Below are 23,175 nucleotides of genomic sequence, written 5' to 3'. Positions count from 1 at the left end.
CTGCTAACCACAAGATGGCTGCTGTGCCGCATCAACTGATGGTCAACTCTGCTTGCCAGAACCGCCTTCCTGAAACTGTATTCCATGGAGACTCACCTACAGTTGCGGAACTGCACGAGACCCACACTTGATCCAACCTTGAATGGAATCTATTTTCCCTATTGTTAAAAACTTTGGACTCGTGACCCCTCTCCCTCTACTCGCAGGTATCGCATTTTCAATGACCCCTCTGGAGGATAGCTGTCTATAGCAGAGATAGAGTAATTGGGAGAGGGGGAAAGGGCTGAGGGTCAAACATAGGATAAAAAACATATTTATATGTATGAAAGTAGAAATGGAACAGTATTGGTGACGACATGCTTGATTAAGACACTATGTAGTTTATCCTAGATGGGAAACTACACTTGGTGTGTTGTGATGATACTCAGGGAATGAGTGTTAGGCAATATAATTTAATATAAAAAAAATAATAATAATCAGGAGGAAAAAAAAATGCACATTTGATGACTGAAGAGAGTTGTATGGACACAACTGGGGTCTACTTTATAATATGTTCATTCTACTCCCTGGGGTTTATGCCTAGGATCAGATTTGGATACATGTGTAAGGATATGTCAGCTGTGCTAGCTAGTGGATATACTTAGACTAATTGAGTTCATTGGTAGAACAATTGAATGGGGGGGGGCGGAAGCCATTGAGGGCAATCATGAATGTCAGGGACAATGGAGGAGGAAGATGGGACATGGCAGAGGGTGGGGATGGGGAACCTAGGATGGCAAAACAAAAGGCAAGGTATGCAGGACACAAAAATTGGGAAATCATTTGCTGAGAACATATATGTTGATGTGCTTGATTGAGCCAATGCACAGTGTATTTTGGATGGAAAATTCATATGTGTGTTGTGATGAGAAAAAATTTATAATAAAAAACAAAGTATAAAAAAAAGGAGAGAGAAGAGGATAAAGACAGCAGTGAACAATAGAGAGGCAGGATGTTAATGAGAAATAGATATGGTTTATTACCTGTTGATGATGACATGTATAGTATTCTCAACTGAACCGGTCTGGAAAGTATTTCATGATGGGTGAAGTCTTTTTAATAAGCAAAATGAGAAATAGTGATTGACTGTTTAAAAAAATTATAATAATAATTATTGGGAAAAGCATGGAAAAGATATTGAATGATAAAGCGGGGAGATTGATATCTCTGTATTGACTGACATGCATGGCATTCCCTTTTGAAAAAGCAATGGAAGTCAATGTAAAGTTATATGTAATCTAGTGTAATAGAAAGAAGATTATGATGATAATAAAAAAAAAAAAACCTATCAAAAAAAAAAAGAAAAGAAAAGAAAGAAAAAATCATAAATAAAAGAAGATATTTTAAGAAAATTAGTGGAAAGTCAGATTCTTGGCATTAAATAAAAAAGTCTCAGAAAAAAAAAAAAAACAAAAAAACATGAACTTGGCCACTGGGATCCACCTGCTTTAACCACCACATTATAGGCTGGCCCGACATACATACATATATACATATTAAAATAAGAAATTACACTTTGCAGATTAGGCTAGTTCTCCTTTTTGCCATATATATGTATATAAAATTTTGTTATTAAGTGTATATTATGTGATTCCTATTTCTATACATGGTAGCTTTTTTTTTTTCTTTTACTATTTTATCCTGAAGTGAAGATCCCCTAATTAGTGAATTACTGGGTAACTGAAAAAGTCATGATGTATTTTTGCATAGAAAAATATGCCATGACCTTTCTAATGAGCCAATAAAAAGTGTCAGCTCTGATGGCTCTAGCTACACACTGCAATACTTTGCAGCAAGTTTTTTTTTTTTAAATTAATGAACACCTATGTTCATTACCTGAACCTTTAACACAACACTAAGAAAGTGGTTGATAAATCTGCAAAAATAATTTCCTCAGTGTTAATGTCATCATATTTAATAGACGTAACACCTTTTCCTTTTTCAAAAAGGGTGAGAAAAAACTATTATCATATTTCATTTTACTAGTCAGTTATGTGGAACAACTTGAAAAAACTACTGTATGTTCCTAGAATAATTACAATATGATTTTAGGCTACAATTTAGATACTGATATTTTCTTATTTTTCTAGAAGCAGCAATGTAGAGAATAAATCAAGATTTATTCTATAATATATTTAAATTTTAATGAGACCTAAGTATCTGAAAGGCACTTGATAGCTTTAGTCACCAACTGTGACTAAAAATCAAAGCTTACTTCATGATAATACAGTCAGTGAGATTTTGGTTTATGGTATCTTAGTCAATCTGCTTTGTCCTGTTTTTATTTCACCAAATGGAAGATTAAGCTTTGCTTCCAGGTTAATATAAATGTCAGAAAACCCCATTCTTATTGAAGTCAGCTATAAATGACATAAGTTTCTTTTTTATTTTTAGAGATTTTTGCTACAGGGCGTGAACAGTCGCTGGAGAGACAAAGAGACAGAAAGAGAAAAAAAATCACACTCTTGGGGGGATGGTCATGCCACAATCCCATCTCCTCCATTCTCCTCTCAGGACTTTGGGCACGCACATACATGTGCTCCATGTGAGTTTCAAGCCATCGGACCCAGGACTCAAACCATGGTCAGTCACATGGAAACCCAGTGCCTTAACCACTATGCTACCTGCTGGTCCAAATGACATAAAAAGCTTAGTACAAATGTAATCATCTGGGACCAGCAGTTAGCGTAATGGCTGTGTCGCTAGACTCCCATGTAGTTGACTGCGGTTTGCGTCCCGGACCCAGTGGCTTAAAACTCATGCTGGGTGCATGTGCATGTGTGCCCAAGATCCTGAGAGGAGGGAGGAGAAGGGATTGTGGTGTGGCCATCCCCCCTGGGGAGTGATTTCTCGCTTTCTGTCTCTCTGGCAAGCGCATGCGCCATATAGCAAAACCCTCTCCGAAAAAAAAAAGTAGTCATCTAAGAATCTGTATTCTGATGATCTTGCTCTAGACACAAACACACTCCCAGAACTTGCACAGCAGTGATGCTGAGCACTAGGAGGAATGGTGTTTAAACAGATCACATAAGTTCAGGGTTAGGTACTCTTGAACTTGTATTTTAGTGATCTAAGATTTTTTTCTTTTTTTCACTTTGCTACAGGATGCATACACTCCTCAGGCTGAGACAGAGAGTGTGAGAGAGAAAGTGAGAAATCACACCCCTTCTCAGGAGGGATAACCAAGCAGCAATCTTTTCTCCATTCTTCTCTTGGGATTCTGGGCACACATGCACGCACATGTGCCTGGTTTAAGCTGCCACATCTGGGACTCGAACCCAGTCAGCCACACATGGGATCCAGCTGCCTCAACTTCCATACCACCTGCTGGCTCCTCTAAGACCACTTTTAGGTGAGTAGGAGGCATATTCTCAGGCTAAGAGTGGCTCCACCCCTAAAATGCTAATTATTTTGATAGATGTTTTCCACTGACTCTAATCTAGTAAGCTAGCTAATTTACTTAGGGATTGATATTGCAATTAATTTACCCCAGGGCCTGTTGCAGTATATTATTGTGTTGATGCAGGCTAGGGTGGTGATTAGAAATCCTGACTTAGCACATTTTAAATCTGACATAGTTCCAGGTCTGGAGCTTTGTAGCTTACCAGTTTATTTCTTTTTACCCTTGAGCAGATAGGATGTCCATTTATCCAGGAGAGGAGAGTCATAGATTCTTTTATCTTAAAGGAATGGATGCCAACCTTGCCTTCCATGTGGCATTTTTTTTTAGTATGTCTGATCTGTTCCTACTTGGCAACAACAGTAATAAACATGCTAACAACAGTTTCCTTTCACTGACAGCCTACCATGTGACCAGACAAAATGCTAAGCACTTTCAACACTGTAACTTCTACCTCTCACAACTCTATATGGTAGATATTCACTATTCCTGTTTTATGGATAAGGAAACTGAGGCTAAGAGAAACAGAAGACATGCATATTTTAAGGTCTTATTAAAGAATGTAACTCTTGCAATGCCACCTTATTTAAACTATACATAGGGCCAGCCTATAGCACAGCAGTTAACTGCTTTCAGAGGAAGCCAAATCCCACACGGCTGGTTAGGGTTTGAGTCCTGGCCTCGGCAGCTTAAAAACATGCTGGATGTACACGCATGTGCCCAGGATTCTCACAGGATAGAGAATTAAAGCAAAAAGGATTGTGGTGTGACCAGACCCTATTGGGGTGCTTTCTCTCCCTCTCCGTCCCCTTGTGTGCATGCACGTATGTGTCATCTAACATAAAAGAATACATACACATACATATATATTTAAATACAGGCAGCAGTTAAGGCCTTGGTCTAGTCAGCATTTCCTGAGTTACATTTGGTGACATAGTTGGCCTTCACTACTTTGGTCCCACAGAAAACTGTTTTCCTTTAATTATGCTGTGGTATTATATGTCTTTGGCTTATACTCTGAGGCAGTTAAAAAAAAAGTATCCATATGAAACTATTGTTTATTAATAATGCTGAGAACTTCATTTACTCTGTTACTTTTAGTACCAAATCTGAAGCCCTGGGAGAAATAGTTCTTCAATAGGAGGACCAAAAACACAATGCTTCTCCTCAGCTACCAGTGTGCTTTTTATCTAATGAACAATGAGAAATTTTAACAGATAATGTTTATTTACTTTAGCTTCTAGGAGCTCAGAGTAGCATCTGAAATCCTCTCTGGTAACTATTAAGACACTCAAGGCACATATTTCTCTACAGCTTGGCTTCAGCAGACCACTCCTCCATTAACTTTCCCATGTCATGATTTATTACAACTCTGGAGTAAACTCTTAGGGTCAAAGTCTACTGTTAGCTTGCATTTTTATGCTGAAATCTGATTTCAACAGCTATAGGAATATATATTTATCAATGAAAATTTTTTGGTGGCTGCTTCAACCTGTAAACCACATAAAGATCAGGTCACAGTAGGCTCTTACTAGGCAGAGAATTTGCCCAGAAACCATTAATTAGTTCAGTATTTTGCATTTAGAAAATTATTCTAAATTACCTAAAACCTACCAAACATAATTCTCATTTTTATATATCATCTAAAGCAATTCTAATAAAACTCCTGGAAACCAGCTCAAGAAGTCAATGTGTTACTTTAGGGTTAGGGGCCTATTTTGTGAACAATCAAAGCAATCTAACCTGGTCTGCCAATGTATTAAGTGTATTAGTTCACTTAAGCATCTGTCTTTATTCTAAATAAATAGGTCATAGTTTTTTTTTAACAATTGTGTGTGTGTGTGTATATATATATTTTTTTTTGGGGGGGGGGTTGCTATAGGGCGTGTGAGCTTGCCAGCCAGACAGAGACAGACAGAGAGAGAGAAAGCGAGAAATCATCCCCCGGGGGGATGGCCACGCCACAATCCCTTCTCCTCCATTCGCCTCTCGGGATCCCCCTCGTGAGTTTTAAGCCCCCAGGTCTGGGACTCGAACCGTGGTCGACTACATGGGAGTCCAGCAACATAGCCATTACGCTAACTGCTGGTCCCAACAATTGTATTTTTCAATTTAAAAATTTTAAGGCACATTTGGGCACATATTTGATTTTTACATTTCTTTAGAACAGTGACAGTCCATTTCACAAATTGAGGGAAAAAAAGGAAATGCTCATTCAGAAAAATATTTGCACATCTATGTTTATTTTGGCATTATTCACGATTGCTATTCACACAGAACCAATCCAAATGTCTACAAACAGTTGAATGGATTGAAAAATGTGGCACATACACACAATGTATATTACACTACTTAGCCATTAAAAAAAAAAAAAAAAAAAGACCCTAGCAGTTGATAGAAAGTGGATGAATATGGAAGATTCACTGCTGAGTGAAGCAAGCCAGGCTAAGCAAGAGATACTGTACTACTTAATACATACCGACTGTCCATACTCTATGGTGGAAACGGAAAGATTAAAGGATATTAAAACATAGAAAATGGTTACTGGAGACTAAGAGATAGGGGAGAATAAGAGGAAAGGAATCAAGGAGAAAAGTAGAGAGGCAAGACATTTTAAGGGACAGAGAAATTAATGATTGTCTATTGATGATAATGTGTATGTTTTCAGCTAGACTGGTGTGAAGTGTATTCATGTTGGGTAAATTCTTTTTATAGTTATGTACAGTGATTGAATGTATAAAATAAATTAATAAAAATGAGTGAAATACTAATAAAACTAAGAAAGTTTAAATGACCTTCTCAAGGTAGTACGTGCTACTGGAACTAGACTGGAAGAAACTTTTCTTTCCAGAATTTTTTCCTTGAATTTAGATAGGACATGGAATAGAATAAAATGTTTTTAATATGTATTAATAACTTTAAAGATCAAGGTTAGGCAGAAACAAACAACACTATTGCAGATGATAGAAGATGGATTTTGAGTGCTGTTGAGTGCTAAGAACTAATAAAGAAAGAGTTCATCTCCTGTAGCATAAATCTCAGGTAAAAATGGGTCTGATCCAACTCAGTTCAATATGATAGATGATTTAGTGAAAATGAGTCAGCTCTTGCCACCTGCTTTTTGGAGGAGGAAAAAAAAGTACCACATTCTAAGCTCTTAATTCTGCTACCTATATGTTTCTAATTTCATTTAACAGCCTCTAGCCATTCTTTGGAGAAACTGCAATTTGCCCAAGGGTAGGGCATTTTCAGAATATCTGTGATGACAATGATTCTCACTAAATCAGTTTCCACCATTAGTTGGCTAAGAGACCAGCAGAACATCCTCTCTCTAACCTGGGGGTCAATGTAAGATTTTTTTTTTTTTTTGGTAGATAATCTGATTCTTCTTCTTTTTTTTTGGAGAGGTTTTTTGCTATAGGGCACGTGTGCTCACTAGAAAGACAGAGAGAGACAGAGAGACAGAAAGCAAGAAATTACCCCCCCAGGGGGGGATGGCCACACCATAGTCTCTTCTCTTCCATTCTCCTCTAGGGATCTTGGGCACCCATGCACACGCGCCCGGCGTGAGTTTAAGCCACTGGGTCTGGGACTGAAACGCAGCAGGGCTTGGGGGACAGACTGCAGGCCTCAGGGCCAGACGCTAGTTTGATTCTTCTTTTTTTTTTTTTAAGAGAGAGATTTTGCTATAGGGCATGTGAGCTGACCAGAGAAAAAGAACAGAGAGACAGAAAGTAAGAAATCACCCTTGGAGGAGATGGCCACGTTGCAATTCCTTCTCCTCCATTCTCCTCTTGGGATTCTGGGCACCATGTACATGCACCCGGCATGAGTTTCAAGCCACTAGGTCTGGGACTCGAACCGTGGTCAACTACATGGGAGTCCAGCAACATACCCATTACACCTGTTGGTTCTGATAATCACATTCTAATGTAAATTTTAGTTAAATGTACTTGGATTGTACTTTTAGTCCTTTTAAATTATTCAAAAAAAATTTTATCGGGACCAGCAGTTAGCGTAATGGCTATGTCATTGGACTCTCACGTAGTCAACCGTGGTTCAAGTCCTGGACCCGGTGGCTTAAACTCACGCTGGGCACGTGTCCGTGCGTGCTCAAGATCCTAGGAGGAGAATGGAGGAGAAGGGATTGTGGCGTGGCCAACCCCCCTGGGGGGGTGATTTCTCGCTGTCTCTCTGTCTCTGTCTGTCTGTCTGGTGAGCGCATGCGCCAAATAGCAAAAACCTCTCCCCCCCCCAAAAAATTATCAACCTATATGTTATACTTCCTGAAAATTTGTATTAGTATATGGAAATTCTCCAATATACTAATATAGCTTATCTTTGGGGTATGGAACTAAGGTGAATTATCTTCAGTAACATTACAGTTGTACAGCTTATCTCATTTGATACATATTAATCATGAAATTACATGTATGGCAGGACTCTTAAAATACCAATTAAAGTGACAAATCTAAGATGATACTTATACCTTCTATATAAAGTATTATGAGGTGCTTTTTTGTGTGTTTTCTGGAAATAAATCAACATTTTCTTTACATTTACTCATTCAGCTCTGCTATATTTTTGATATTTGGAAGTGTTCACACTCATCAAGTGAAATGAAATGACGGTAATCACAGCTTTTAAAAAATAGAGTATGTTTTATAAAGAAGAGACTTTCTGTGTCCTCACCTGAGGCTGCTGTGGCATTTGTAGGGGTGGAAGCAGCTGCTTGAATCCGAGCATGAGGAGGAATAAGGATGGTAGCCAGAGGTGGATTACTTGACAGTTCTAGAGAAAGTTAAGACGCCAATGTTAGAGCCTACTCTTAACTTTATATGCAAAACTACTTTATTAACAATAATAAACACAAGATACTACATTGAAACACCATAATGGGGGAAAAAGCCATGGCAAACATACATTTCAAACTAAATCAATGTGGTGGAAATTAACTTACAAAAAAGCCCATAGAAACACTGTGATAAATGACAAGGCACTATCTGTTAAGATTAAGTATGATTGAGATGTAAAGATGTTAAGGACACACAGTGGCCAAAAGTTTGAAAGTAAGAAAATTAATAAGGTATGCTTCCCGCTTTCACTAACTTAAATATAGTAGGGTTTCCCATCCTACTCCAGCAGTATTTGACTACAGTAATTAAGGGTGATGGTGTCACAGACATGAGTGCATGCAGTCTGTGTGTGTGTGTGCACGCACCCAACTGGCCAATCTACCCAACTGTTTATGAACCAATGGCATACTAGGTCTGTCTAGACACTACTGGAAACAGGATTTAAGAAACATCTGCTTAAAGTCTCATTGCTTTTATTTCATTAAAAATAAGAATGTTGCCTATTTTTTTTTTAATTGCCAGAGGGAACAAGCATTTGCCAGAGAGAGAGAGAGAAGGAGAGGCAGAAAGCACCCCTCAATGGGGTGTGGTCACACTACAATCCTTTATCCTCCATTTTCCCATTTTGTTGTGATTTTGGACACACATGTGCCTAGCACTGACATGCTGCTGAGGCTGGAATTTGAATCATGAGTTGGTCATGTGAAATCCAGTTCCCTTTACCACTAGGCTATGGCACCAGCCCAAAATTAAGAATGACTTTATCCAATTCTATTCTTTTTAAGCTAGTAAGATTATTTGTTACTTTTTAAAGTTTGAAATAGGCTTTTTATTTGCAAGTGAGGTTATCTTTGTCAACACTACACAAGTAAGTTTTCTTTAAAGAATCGAGTATTGTACAGGAGACTCAAATTTTTAGAGGCCTGAGTGATTTAGCAGTGACATAATACTTTGTGGTGCTGGTCCCACATAGGAAGTCCTGAGTTTATGTTCTAAAGCTTTTTTACACGGCATGGAGATATACATGCATGCCCACGATACAGGCTGGCTAAGGCTGGAGATGGACCACAGTGTGACCGTGAGAGACAGGACTGCTGGAAGTGCCTGTCTCTCTCTCTCTCTCTTTCTCTCTCTGTCCCCTCATGGAATACAGAAATAAACTTTTTAAATTATTTTAAGAAAATATTGAATCTAATGCTGTAGATAAATAGCAAGCAGCAGTGATAAGTTTGCATAAGCAGCTTACATTAGCTTTAGGCAATGTGACTGTTCTCCCACTTTGCTCAGGATAACCCTTGTTTATGTTTATTATTCCTGCATTTAACCTATGATTCTCATTTTCACTCTAATAACTGTTTGAAGGAATAATTACATGGCCATAGGAACACTTTATACTCTGAACTATAGCATACATTTTGATATTTCACAGATGTGTTGTGAACTTAGAAAAGTTTAGAATAGTGTATTTTCTTTTTTTTTTAAATTAATGCAGACTTTCCAGAACACAGAATTAAGCATTTTAACGTGTATACAAAGACAGTGGCATTCAGTACATTCACAATGTTGCATAAATAACACCTCTCTCTAGTTCTAAAACATTTTCATCATGCCAAAGGGAAACCTTAAACCCTTTACCAGTCACTTCCCAATAACTCTTCCATCTAAGCCCCAGCAAGGAAAATGGTAGGGTTTTTTGTTTCTTTCTCTTTATTGAGACTTTTTTTTTTTTTTTTTTTTTTTGCTATAGGGTGTGTGCGCTTGCTGAAGAGACAGAGACAGAGAGAAAGAAAAGCAAGAAATCACCCCCTAAGGGAGATGGCCATGTTGCAATCTCTTCTCCTCCATTTTCCTCTCAGGATTTTGGACACACACACACGCAGACACACACACACACACACAGTACGAGTTTTAAGCTGCTGGGTCTGCAACTTGAACCATAGTCAACCACATGGGAGTCAGGCAACGTAACCATTACACCATCTGCTGGTCCTGGAAAATAGTGTTTTAGTACAGTAGTTTTAAAATGTTTTCTGCTGCCAAACCCCTACCTACTACTATTAATGTATTCAACTTGATACCTAAATATCTAAACCTTGTACTAAATTAGATGCTAGGAAAACAATAAACTGATGTCAAAACTCATAAAAAATGATTGGGAGCAAAAGCTTAAAATGGAGAGAAGACTGACTATACATTATCTTCTTCCCTTAAATGAGAAAAAAATTAAGCCTAGCTCATCAAATAACAGTCTTCCCTGGAAAGAGAGATGGAAATTACTGCCCTAATTATCAGGAACTAAGAGATACTACTTTCTCACAATCATATTTTGCAGCTGCTTTGCTTCTCAGTGAGGAAATAAAGATCCTATGCCATTTTACTTCAACCAGTCCAGTTTTTATCTATAATCTTATACTTAGGAAACTAGAATTCCTAGTGATTGTTATGGCTGACGACTTTAGGTTTTAGGAATTAAATAATTAATGTAATATGAGATAGTCACTAGTCATTAACCGAAAAGAAATTCAGATTTACCTTATGAATTAAAATTAAAATCTAAAATAGAAAGGGTTCTTTAAAACCCATCCATACGTCTTTCTCCACGTCCTCATTCTTATCTATCCAACAATATCAAGCGAGAAATAGTGTGTTAGGTCTTAGGACACAGAGACAGAAAGATAGCTGTCTATGATCAGCAGAAATAAAAATGAATAACTGAGCGAACAGACTGGCAAGAAAGGCATTCAGCCTATTTAGGAGCACTTGAAAATTAAAAGATCTGTATAATCATGTGCCCAACATCTAAAAGAAAACCTAAAAAAGGCAAAGATGATCAAAGATTTTGACAAAACTGTTAAGATTTAAAAAACTTTTTTTTTAGGGTTTTTGCTATAGGGCATGTGTGCTCACTGGAGAGGAGAGAGACAGAGAGACACAGTGAGAAGGAATGTGAGAAATTTCCCTCCCCCAAATGCTGCAGTCCCCTCTCTATTCTCCTCTTGGGGTTTTGGACATGAATGCACATGAACCAAGCATGATTTTCAAGCTGCCAGGTCTGGGACTCAGACTGTGGTCAGCCATGTGGGAGTCCAGTGCCTTAACTACCATGCCACCTGCTGTCCCCAAGATCTTTAAAACAGGGGGCAGGTTGGTGGTACAACAGTCAACTGCTAATGCTCTGCAAGCCTGGCCCACCTTAAAGAGGTGGGCCCACCTTAAAGAGAACCACCAGGTTCTCATCCAGAGACTTCCTTGAGTGCACCAACCAAGTACAAACCCATGATCCAGGACTGGCGTTGGCTGGAGATGGACTGTGGTACCAGGAACCTATTAAAGATTTCTCTCTTTGTCTCTTTCACTCATGCAATAAATAAATAAATTTAAAGAGATAATCTTTAGAATAAAATGAGTATCACTTTGTCCTTCCTGAAGTGGCCATCTTCCTTAGGGACTGTGCTGCCCATTTTCTCCCAATGACTCTCTCTTACCAGATCACCTATACTTCTGTTATCTGTATGCCTAGCTGAGGGCCATGGTGGTGGTGTGTGTTAGTCTAGGTAAAGACATGTGTATATGTACGCACATATAGGTGAAGGGCTTGAAAAAAGCAATCCAGATACACTTGCCAATCCACCCAAAGATGTCCACAGTTTGCCTGAATCTACATGTTGTGCTTAGAATATTTGGTTGTCCCAAATATTCTACTTTAACTCAGTTAAGCAGTTCCTCACAGTTGCTAAAACATTGCTACTTCTGGCTTTGGCAATATGCCTCTACTTTTCCTCATATTCCCTACAAAGCTTCCATTTTCCCAGATAACCCAGTTGAGTGGTGGAGGAGTAGACACTTCAAATTAAATCAGACTAAAGCATATGACTTATATTCTTTACCTAACTCTAGCCCCATCCTGTCCTGTAGATTCAGGCAATCCTCGCTAAAAGAATTCGACCTGATAAAATTTCATTCAAATCGGGTAAAAAGTTGTTATTTGGGATGTGTGAGGCAAAGTTAGGGGGAAACTTGCCTTTGAATATACAAAACAATTTATTCCCTTACACATTCCAGTCTTGGAATAGGGAAAACATTTGTGAATAAGAAAATATTGCCCTCTTGGGCTTTCTTGATTTGCCTGCTTCAAAAGTCTGATTCATTTCCATGAAAAAATTTCTCGAAGTAATAAATGAATACCATAAAGTGTCAGGATACAAAATCAACATAAAACAATCTATAGCATTTCTATATACAAACAGGTGAATGAGGTAGATCTGGAGAAAGGAATCTCTTTTACACCTTAGCCTCAAAATGTATAAGATACCTAGGGATTAACCTAATTAAGGAGGTCAGAGACCTTTACAAAGAAAACTGAAAATCTTAAAAAAGTTACTGAAAATGACACAAAAAAGCAGAAGGACATCCCATGTTCCTGGATTGGAAGAATTAACATAATCAAAATGGCAATTCTACTCAAATTAATATACATAATAATGCAATTCCAATCAAAATACCAGATATTCTTCACAGATCTATAAAAAAAAAATCACAGAATTTGTCTGGAATCACAAAAGACCTCAAATTGCCAAAGCAAACTTGGCAAGAAGAGCGGAATGGGCAGTATCTCACTCCCTGGCCTCCAAATATACTATAAAGCTGTGATAATCAAACCAGCATGACATAGGTACAAAAACAAACAGGTGGACCAATGGAATAGAATAGAGACCCCAGAAATAAACCCCCAAACATAACTGATTTTTGACAAAGGATACCAGTCAATCCATTGGGGAAAGGAAAATCTCTTAAGCAAATGGTGCTGGAAAAACTAGGTATCTATCTGCAGAGAGATGAAACTGGATCCCTATCTTTCACCCATTAACAAAAAATCAACTCAAAATGGATCAAAGATCTGAACCTAAGACCTCAAACTATAAAACTACTGGTGGAAAACACTGGGGAAACTCTGGGAGATTGGGGTAAGCAGACTTTTTAAATAAGACTCCCAAAGCATGGGCAATAATCCCTAAAATAGACAAGTGGGATTATATCAGATTAAGAAGTTTCTGCACAGCAAAGGACACAGTAATTAGTGTGAATCAACAACCCTCAGAGTGGGAGAATATTTTTGTAAACTATGCCTCAGATGAGGGACTAATAACCAGAATACACAGGGAACTCAAGTGGCTTACCCGAAAAAACAAAACAAACAAACAAACAAACAAAACCTCAATTAAAAGATGGAAAACAGAGTTAAATAAAAATCTATCTTAGGAAGACATATGAACAGTCAAAAAGCATATGAGGAAATGCTCAACACCCCTTATTATAAGGGAGATGCAGATTAAAACTACAATGAGATACCACCTAATCCCTGTCAGAATGGTAAAGATTAAAAATACAAAAAATGGTTAAGTGTTGGTGGGTTAATTCTCTTACACTGTTGGTGAGAATGCAAATTGGTTCCAGTCACTGTGGAAAACAATGTAGAGGGTCCTCAAAGATCCATAAACAGAACTACCATTTGATCCAGCAATCCAACTTCTAAGCATCTACCCAAAGGACATGAGAATGCTCAGTTGGAAAAAGAGTTTGTACATCAATGTTTATTGTAGCAATATTCCTGATTGCTAAGACATAGAACCAACCCAAATGTTCACAAACATGAATGGATTGAAAAAGTGTGGAATATATAATCTATGGAATACTATTCAGCCATAAAAATCAACCAGACCCCAGCATTTGACAGAAAGTAGTCAAATACGGAAGATTTATTCCTGACTAAAGCAAAAGACTACAAAAGAAAGATACATCTTTCTTAAAATATATATCTACTTAATATATACCAACTTTCCACACTCTGTGGTAGAGACTGAAATACTGGAGGACATAAAAGTAGTAAAAATAGTCATAGATGCTGAAGACAATGTGGAACGGGGTGAAGGGAGAAGGGAAGAATACAGAGAAAGAAACCAGGGAGAGAAAAATAGAGAGGCATGACATTTGTGGAACAGAAATGGTTTATTACCTGTTAATGAAAACATGTATAGTATTCTCAACTGGAATGGTCAGAGAAGTACTTCATGTTGGGTAAATTCTCTTTACAAGCCAAATGATGTATAGCAATAGAATGATTTTAAAAAATAAGAAGAATAAAAATAAAATTAAATTGAAAAAAAAAATCCGATTCAGCTATGTCCAACCTTTGAGATCTAATAACAGGAAGAAATGAATAGAAGGGGGAATGCAAATGTTTATCCTGGTTTTCAAGATCTGAATGCATATAATACCATTAGCCAGAGGATTCTGAAACATTGAAGCCCCAAGGCTGGAAAAAATGAGAGCTCTATTATTCTCCTGAGTTTTGATTTACGTGGTCAGAAGAATCTCAAAGTATTCTGTCCCATATCTGTGACCTACCTCTCTCCTTCTAGCAGATCACAGAAATACTTCTTGTGATTTTATCAAAGTAATACTAATTACTGTTTATAGCTAATTACCCAATGGTACATTTAATGAACATCAACTTGTGGTTAGCTTTGTTGTTAAGCTTTACTTTAATACATTATATTTTACTCAAATGCTTAATCTTACTGGCTCTGTTTATATTGCAGGTTAGCTTCACTAATTAAAATAACGACAGCAACAACAACTAACGAGAACAGTAGAAATACCAAGTATTTTTGCATGGATTAATTACTTACTGTGTGTTACCTATTCAAACATTCAGTGAGCATCTATATTATATGTAGATCATGGATTATTTTATTTGGGGGAAATGATGTCTGTAGAAAATTTGTCATGAGGATGGAAGAAGGTTTTATACTGCCTACAGGAGAACCTCACTAATCTCTAAAATTATCCCCATCCATAATATTGAGTTGTCAGAAAAGTCATGATGTATTTTTCTATGCAAAAATGAGTCATGATTTTCCTGACAACCCAATATTTCTATCTCTCTGGATTCTCTTTTGCTACACAACCAACAGGGGGATTAGTTCTTCCTCTTCAACCCTTTGAATTACCCAGTTTTATCTGATCATCTAATAATTACTATTAACTGGTATGGGATTTAAAGTTATATCTGCATAATAGTTACATCTTTGCCTCAGAAAACAAAATTATCATTTGGAAACACTTCTAAAGTTAGAATACAGAGTTATCATGTAGAATGATATCTAGTAAGTCCTCTTTCCTTTGAAAGGTACACTCTGTTATAGTAATTTAGAAGGGCAGGGACAAGTAACCAAGTATTACTATGTGATCACACAGCCATTTGAGAGTAACTGCTAAGACAGAGCATTTTAATACTAAAAAAAATAGGAGAGTCCTATCTCAAATGATGGTACTTTCAATTTAATACATTTAATTTGATGAAAAATAATTCATGGTCTACTTGAATACAGAAAAAAATTCATATACATCCTTTTCACTGATATTCACAGAAACACAACACTTGGAGAGCCACAGAGATTTGCATACTGTTTCTACACAAACTACATCCAAATGTATATGTAATCTTGAAACCCACAAAAACATGCACATTCAGATACATACAGAGCCATATTTACATTTGAAATACTGAGCGTATATAACATTTTAAATAACAAAACAACCAAACTTCATTTTCTTCAAAAAATCTTATAAATATTAGATATAGAAGGATCAAGTTTGAAATAAGTAACTTATTTGTCTTTAAACTGAGCCTTTTTTTTTAAACTTTCAAAAAGTATGTGTCAAAGCTGAAGAATTAGAACAATTTGGAGTTTTCTTTTCTTTTTTTTTTTGAGAGGTTTTTGCTATAGGGCACGTACACTCATCAGAAAGACAGAGAGAGACAGAAAGTGAGAAATCACCCGCCCATGGTGGATGGCCACTCCTAAATCCCCTTTCCTCCATTCTCCTCTTAGGATCTTGAGCGCACACGCACACGCACCCGGCATGAGTTTAAGCCACTGAGTCCAGGACTTCAACTGCAGTTGACTATGTGTGAGTCCAGTGACATGGCCATTACACCAACTGCTGGTCCCCAATTTGGGGGTTTCTAAGTACATTAAAGTTAATTGATTCTATTGGCTACAGTATAAAAATGACTCAATTATCAAAGTTCTTCCACTGTTTTCAAAACAGACAAAAAAGGTCATATTATAAAGTTATATAGTTTTATTTACATGAAATATCCAGAATAAGTTAATCCACACTGATAGAAATCAAACTGGTGATTAACAAGGGCCAGGAAGGGGATTAACAGAAAGTCACTGCTAATGGGAACAGGTTTTCTTTAGGAGCAATGAAAATATTTTGGACCTTGATAAAGGTGGTTAATGCACAGCACTGTGAAATGTACTAAATGCTACTGAACTGTTTTTACTTTAAAATGGCTAATCTTATGTTGAATTTCAGTTGTTCTTTTTTAAAAAAGGTGAAATTTGAGAAATCTTTTAGAAATTCATAAATGCAAATTTAGTTTTTTAATTTTATTTTCTCTAGTAATAATGACAAACTTTACCTAGCAATAAAAGAATCATATAATTTCTTTAAAATGGCACATGCAAACAGAAGAACAGTACTCTGAATTTCAGCCTAACCAAATAAAAAGTTTAAGTAGCATCTAACTTTTATCAATATATAAATGAGGGCATGTGCACAAACATGCAGAAGAATATGTATTAGATATGGCTCAAAATAAGAACTACTCTCTAAAAATCTATCCATCATAAATATCTTGTCAAAAATGTTGTATTTTTGACAAGAGGTGCTCTTGACTATTTTGTTTTGAGCAATAGAGTAGTACTATTTGGAAAAGATGGTGCAGAAGAAAACCACAATTAAAACTGTTCTTTAAACTTGAAGATCTGAGAGAATTAGAAAAAAGAAAGCAAAGAAATTTAACACTAATTTAGTAGTTCCTCATGATAAGAATTCATAGTTGTAAGTGCTGGATGTTACTGTATACAAGCCTTTTGGAGGCCACTTTATTTATTTATTAAAAAAAAAAAAACTATTCATTCCTTTCTTTCATAAGTGAGAGATATACACACACAGAGACAGTACTCCCAAGAAGGCCCTGATGCCGTGATCTACCCTACCTAGTCCTGGACCATGGGCAAGTGCATGCCCAGCATACTCAAAATCTCCAGATGTGAGCCCTGAAATTTCCCACCGGAGTTAGCCATAAGCATTTTACTACTGTGCCACCAAATGATCCCTGGAGACCACCAGAAAAGTATTCCAGTAGTTACTTTGTGTAGATAGTAAATATACACCTACAGTACAAAAGAAAATAAAACAAGTTATGTAAGTGGGTTCTTGTAGAATTTTCAATGATGTCCTCAAAGATTTATAAAAGTGGTTTATAACAAAAACATTTAGGTGATATAACCTAAAAAACTATGATTCGAAAAGTAGCTCTATGGATTACAAAGGCACAGATATGAAAGATGCATAAGAAGAGTCTGAACAAAATTTTTTCATGAAATTTGAGATGTACAAAAGCAAGATTTGTGCTAGAGAGGCTATGGTAAAAAAAGAGAACTCTCCTACACTTTGGTGGGAATGTAAATTAGTAGCCACTATGGAGAGCAATACGGAGGTTCCCCAAGGACCTAGAAGCAGAACTAACACATGATTCAGCAATCCACTCCTGGGAAAAGAGAGGAATACACTCAGTAGGAAAAACACTTCCACATCCACGTTTATTGTGGCATTATTCACAACTGCTAAGACATGGAACCAACCCAAATGTCCAAAAACAGATAAACAGATTGAAAATGTGTGGAACATATACCCTATGGAATACTACTACGCCAGAAAAAGGGACCCTGCCATTTGATAGAAAGTGGATGAATATTAAATATTTACTACTAAGCAGAGCAAGCCAGACCCTAAAACAGACGCATTGTATGTCCCCACTCAATATATACTGAATGTCTGAACACTACGGCAGAAACTCAAATACTGAAAGGTATAAAACCATGAAGAGCAATGTGGTTACCAGAGATAGTGCTGGAGGGGGGTGGGAAATGGGGAAGGATGAGAGGAAGAGAATCAAGGAGAAAAAGAAAGAAGTTACAAGCTAACTGATATATTGTGATTAAATGTATAAAATTAACAAAAAGAAAGAAGCAAAACATTCAAGAGACACAAAAATGGAAAACTATCTGTTGATGATGTGTATAATAATACCTTTGACTGAACTAATATACAATGTATTCATGCTGGGAAAATTCATTTTCCATGCTATAATTACGTACAGTGATTGGATATATATTAAAAAAATACAAACAAAAGATTTCTTTTCTTCTTCTTCTTTTTTTTTGGAGTGGTTTTTGCTATAGGGCACGTGCCCTCGCCAGAAAGACAGAGAATGAGAGACAGAAAGCGAGAAATCACCCCCCAGAGGGGACGGCCACACCAAAATCCCTTCTCCTCCATTCTCCTCTCCAGATCTTGGGCACACACACACACACACACACACACCTGGCATGAGTTTAAGCCACTGGGTCCAGGACTCAAACCACAGTCCACTACATGGGAGTCTAGTGAAATAGCCATTATGCCAACTGCTGGTCCCAAAATTTCTAAGTTAATACACAACCTCACCTAATTAATACATAATTTCAAATATGTTCACATTTGCCAAAAAAAAATTGTTTAGGATCTTCTTAGGAAAATAAAAGATTATTTTATATTCAAGGATTGTCACTAGTGGTTAAAAAAGAGCTACACTATAAAATGCAATTAAAATATTATAAAAAGTGATTGTCTGAAGGCTAAAATTGTTTTGGACTTTTGATTATAATTTTCTCCATACCTTCTATCTTCAAATTTACATATATTAATTTACATATATTACTCTTGATTAGAACTAAAGCAGTAAGAATTAAAAGAAATTTATTTTCTCAAGAGTTCTAAAACTTATGACATGGAATCACACAATAGAATCTCCTAGTTTAATCTTCTGCAAAACTGAAGTAATCCTACATACAATATTTACATCATCCAGCTCTTTCTTGAATATTTTGACATACAGAGATCAATATTTTGAAACTTGTTTCAATGTTAAACAACTGCAAATTTCTTCACTGACTTGCCAATAATTTTATCTAATCTCTATTAGTGCCTCAGACTACAGTCTTTTTGGTTAAGTCCAAATTTACACAGTTCTCTAATTTTCTGCTACTATTTTCTTTTCTTTCTTTCTAATTGCCAGAAGGGTGCATGTGCTCATCAGAGAGAGACAGAGAAAGTTCCTCCTAATGGGTCTTGTCACAATCCCTTCTCCATTTCCTATTATGTCAGGATTTGTGGCAAACATGTACACAAGCACCTACTGTGCTTATCAAGCTGCAGGGCTAAGATATGAACTGCATGCAGTTGGTTGGCCAGGTGGGAGCTAGCTGCCTTAACCATTAGGCAACAGGGCCAGCCTACTACTACTATTTTCAATTTGGAAAAGGAATATATGATTACTCTTTTCTTTTTAAATCAATCCTTGGTTATATCTGGACAGTTATCAGGGATATATCAAGTCTTCTCTTTTCTAGGCTCTATATTCGATGCTGCTTCTTTGTATACCCTATTCCTCATTCACTAATACTCTTCTTAAAAATGGGATAGCCAGTAACTAAAACAACATTACAAATAGCCAGTTTTTTGCTAGAGGGCACATACGTGTGCCAGAGAGACAGAAAGCAAGAGAACACCCCCTGGGGGAATGGCCATGCTGCAATGCCTTCTCTTTCATTCTCCTCTCAGGATTTTGGGCATGCATGCTCACGCACCCTGCCTGAGTTTAAGTCGCTGGCTGTGTCTTGAACCACTGCCGACTACGTGGGAGTCCAGAGATGTAACCATTGCACCATCTGCTGGTCCCACCAGCATATTCTTTTTATAATGTATTTTTAAGACTGTGTCAGAATTGTAAGTAGTTATATAATGCTGACGGTTTAAGATTATAGTCAAGTAAATTACTCAAGTATATTTCACTATTGAATTGGGTCTTGCACATCTACTGCTATGCCATGCATTTCTCCATGTTCAATTTTAGAAAAGTTTAAATATGGAGAAAAAAATTCACCTTAGACTAGAGAAAATACAACTTTTTTTTTTCTTTTTTTTTTTTTTTGGAGAGATTTTCACTGTAGGGCACGTGCGCTCACCAGAGAGACAGAGAGAGACATAGAGACAGAAAGCGAGAAATCACCCCCCAGGGGGGATGGTCACGCCGCAATCCCTTCTCCTCCATTCTCCTCTCAGGATCTTGGGCACGCATGCACACGCGCCCGGTGTGAGTTTTAAGCCACCGGGTCCGGGACACGAACCGCGGTCGACTACGTGGGAGTCCAGCGACATAGCCATTACGCTAACTGCTGGTTCCCGAGAAAATACAACTTTTTTGGTCACAAAAAGCTCTTTATTTCTTTCAGTACTTTCTGGTTTGACAACGATTCCTGATGAATCAATATATCAACAATCTATTTCTTGTGTTATCTATAGTACATTTTTTTTTTTTTGGAGAGGTTTTTGCTATAGGGTGCGTGCGCTCGCCAGAAAGAGAGACAGAAAGCGAGAAAGCACCCCCCAGGGGGGATGGTCACGCCGCAATCCCTTCTCCTCCATTCTCCTCTCAGGATCTTGGGCACGCATGCACACGCGCCCGGTGTGAGTTTTAAGCCACCGGGTCCGGGACACGAACCGCGGTCGACTACGTGGGAGTCCAGCGACATAACCATTACGCTAACTGCTGGTTCCCTCCATAGTACATTTTTAAAAGAATAATCTTATTTAACTTTATTTATTTATTTTTGAGAGGTTTTTGCTATAGGGCATGTGCACTCACCAGAAAGACAGAGAGACAGAGAGACAGGAGGGATGGCTATGCCACAATCCCTTCTCCTCCATTCACCTCTCGGGATCTTGGGCATGCATGCACACACACCTGGCGTGAGTTTAAGTCACTGGGTCCAGGACTCAAACCACAGTCGACTACGTGGGAGTTCAGTGACGTAGCTATTACGCTATCTGCTGGTCCCTATTTATTTATTTTAATTTGACCAGAGACAGACAGAGTGAGTGAGTGAGACAGAGAGAGAAATGAGAAAGAAAGCCACCAGGTCTGGGACTCAAACCGTGGTCAACCATATGTAAGTCCAGTGTCCTTAACCATCATGCCATGTGCTGGCCCCTAGGGTACTTTTTTTATGCTCAGTTTAAAAAGAATATCAAATCACCAGAGGTAGAGTGGTTAATTGAATGAATCGTTTATGGTCTTAAAAAGAAAGAAAGAAAAAGTGAACACAGAAATGGTGAAAAAATAATGACTAGTTCTAGATCCTCCAGAAACTACCCATGTATAAAGTTCTGCTCAGTAGTAGCAATGGTGCCAAGCCCAGAGAAGATGGCAATTTCTCTTTCTACAGCCCTTGTGTAAGTTTTTAGGAAGGATTTATAGGACTCTGGTTCTTTCTTTTGTATGATAATTAAATGAATTTACACCAGTATAACCACTAATTTATTTCCAGATTTAAAAAACATGATGTAAGTCCCTGAGAAACAAAAAATGCTAATATTCTACATTTCAGATGCAAACTTAAAGGTTAGATTATACACCAGTCTTTTTAGTCATAAACTTTACTCTCTGAAACCTCTGTAACTTTTCATGTACCAAGATTTATTATAATTTGCTAAAAACTAGAGAAGCCTTGTGTATTTCAAAAATTATATCTACCACTATGTTGTTCAAAGCCATACAAATAGTGGCCTAGTAAGTTATAAAGGATGCTTCATACCTCTGTAAGTACTCAATAAGTCCATGTTTATATTCCATGGATTTTAAAATGTAGAGCATTATTTCATACTCAGTGTATAAGCTTTCCCAGAAATGGTAAATGAGCTAAGTGTTTCGAATTACCTTGAGTGGTGAAGTTGAAGAGTGCAGGTGTATCTCGCCCATTTGGTAGTTTGACATTTGGGTCCCGTAATTCATCAAAAAATGAATGCGCACAAGCTTCCAGTGGCGTCAATCGGGCAGTTGGTGTATATTCCAGCAGACGGCTACACAGTGCAATTGCCTCTGGTGGAGTTCGAGGTCGGAAGACCTGTAGTACAAAAGAAAGGAGAACAATTAATGTTTTATTATAAGAATTTAGAAAAAACTCTTTGAGTACTGAGTTAATTCCCACCATGTGCAGAACATGATTGCACTTGGGGAAAGGAGCCTTCCTTCTAGAATGAAAAGAGTTAACTGCGTATGATTCACCACACTGGAGTGAACTGCTCATTAAAGACCATATGAGAAAAGCTCTAAGAAAAATATACATATGCTAATCAGGAAGCAGTACAATAAAACATGCATATAAGATATGACAGGTACATGAGAAAGGCTGAAGAATATTAAAAAAAAAAAAACTTTAAAAATTTGACCGCTGTGGCAGAAACAAGAGATTGCCTCTTTTATGCATTATTTTTAGTACAACAGTTGTCAATAATGGATGGTACTATTCAAATTTAGCAATCAATATCTCTAAAAATGCTAATGTTTTGGTATTATCTCCTCAATAAAAAGAGCCCATTATTATTTACAGAAATTCTTGGATATCTAGAATTTGGCAAAGTGTCTGATACTGTTTTCTCAAATAGCTGTTAACATGAATATATTCGGACTGTTCTCATTTTAATGGTTTAAAGATTTGAATCAGGGAGAGAAAAATGCAGTTTTTTATAAAGACCTATTAAGTTACAGAAAAAATCATGAAGGCTAAATGCAATTAAATTAATTTTCTTAAAGGAATAAATAGCTTTCTACTTATCTACATCTTAAACAAAACTAATCAATACGCAAAACTCTGAAAATATACCTAACTTTAAATTATGGCCAGTTAAAGAACAAAACCA

The 23,175-nt window shown here is 37.2% G+C and overlaps 1 protein-coding gene across 6 annotated transcripts in view; it reads right to left on the bottom strand.

Moving 5' to 3' along the window:
- Window positions 1-23,175, bottom strand: part of GSK3B (glycogen synthase kinase 3 beta) — a 216,446-nt gene that overhangs the window by 18,295 nt on the left and 174,976 nt on the right. For 4 of the 6 annotated variants that reach the window (XM_006165983.3, XM_006165985.3, XM_006165986.3 and 1 more), the window contains 2 exons: window positions 22,193-22,379; window positions 8,132-8,230 (listed from right to left, as the gene is read on the bottom strand). In XM_006165983.3, coding sequence (XP_006166045.1) covers window positions 8,132-8,230; window positions 22,193-22,379 — 286 coding nt within the window. The remainder of the gene's footprint in view (window positions 1-8,131; window positions 8,231-22,192; window positions 22,380-23,175) is intronic. The other 2 variants (XM_027767267.1, XM_027767268.1) reach the window with 1 other exon arrangement.

The sequence above is a fragment of the Tupaia chinensis genome, unplaced genomic scaffold, assembly GCF_000334495.1.
Source record: "Tupaia chinensis unplaced genomic scaffold, TupChi_1.0 Scaffold144135_1, whole genome shotgun sequence".
NCBI lineage: Eukaryota > Metazoa > Chordata > Mammalia > Scandentia > Tupaiidae > Tupaia > Tupaia belangeri.
The sequence above is the reverse complement of the archived record's forward strand: the minus strand, read 5'-3'. Positions and strand labels throughout refer to the sequence as shown.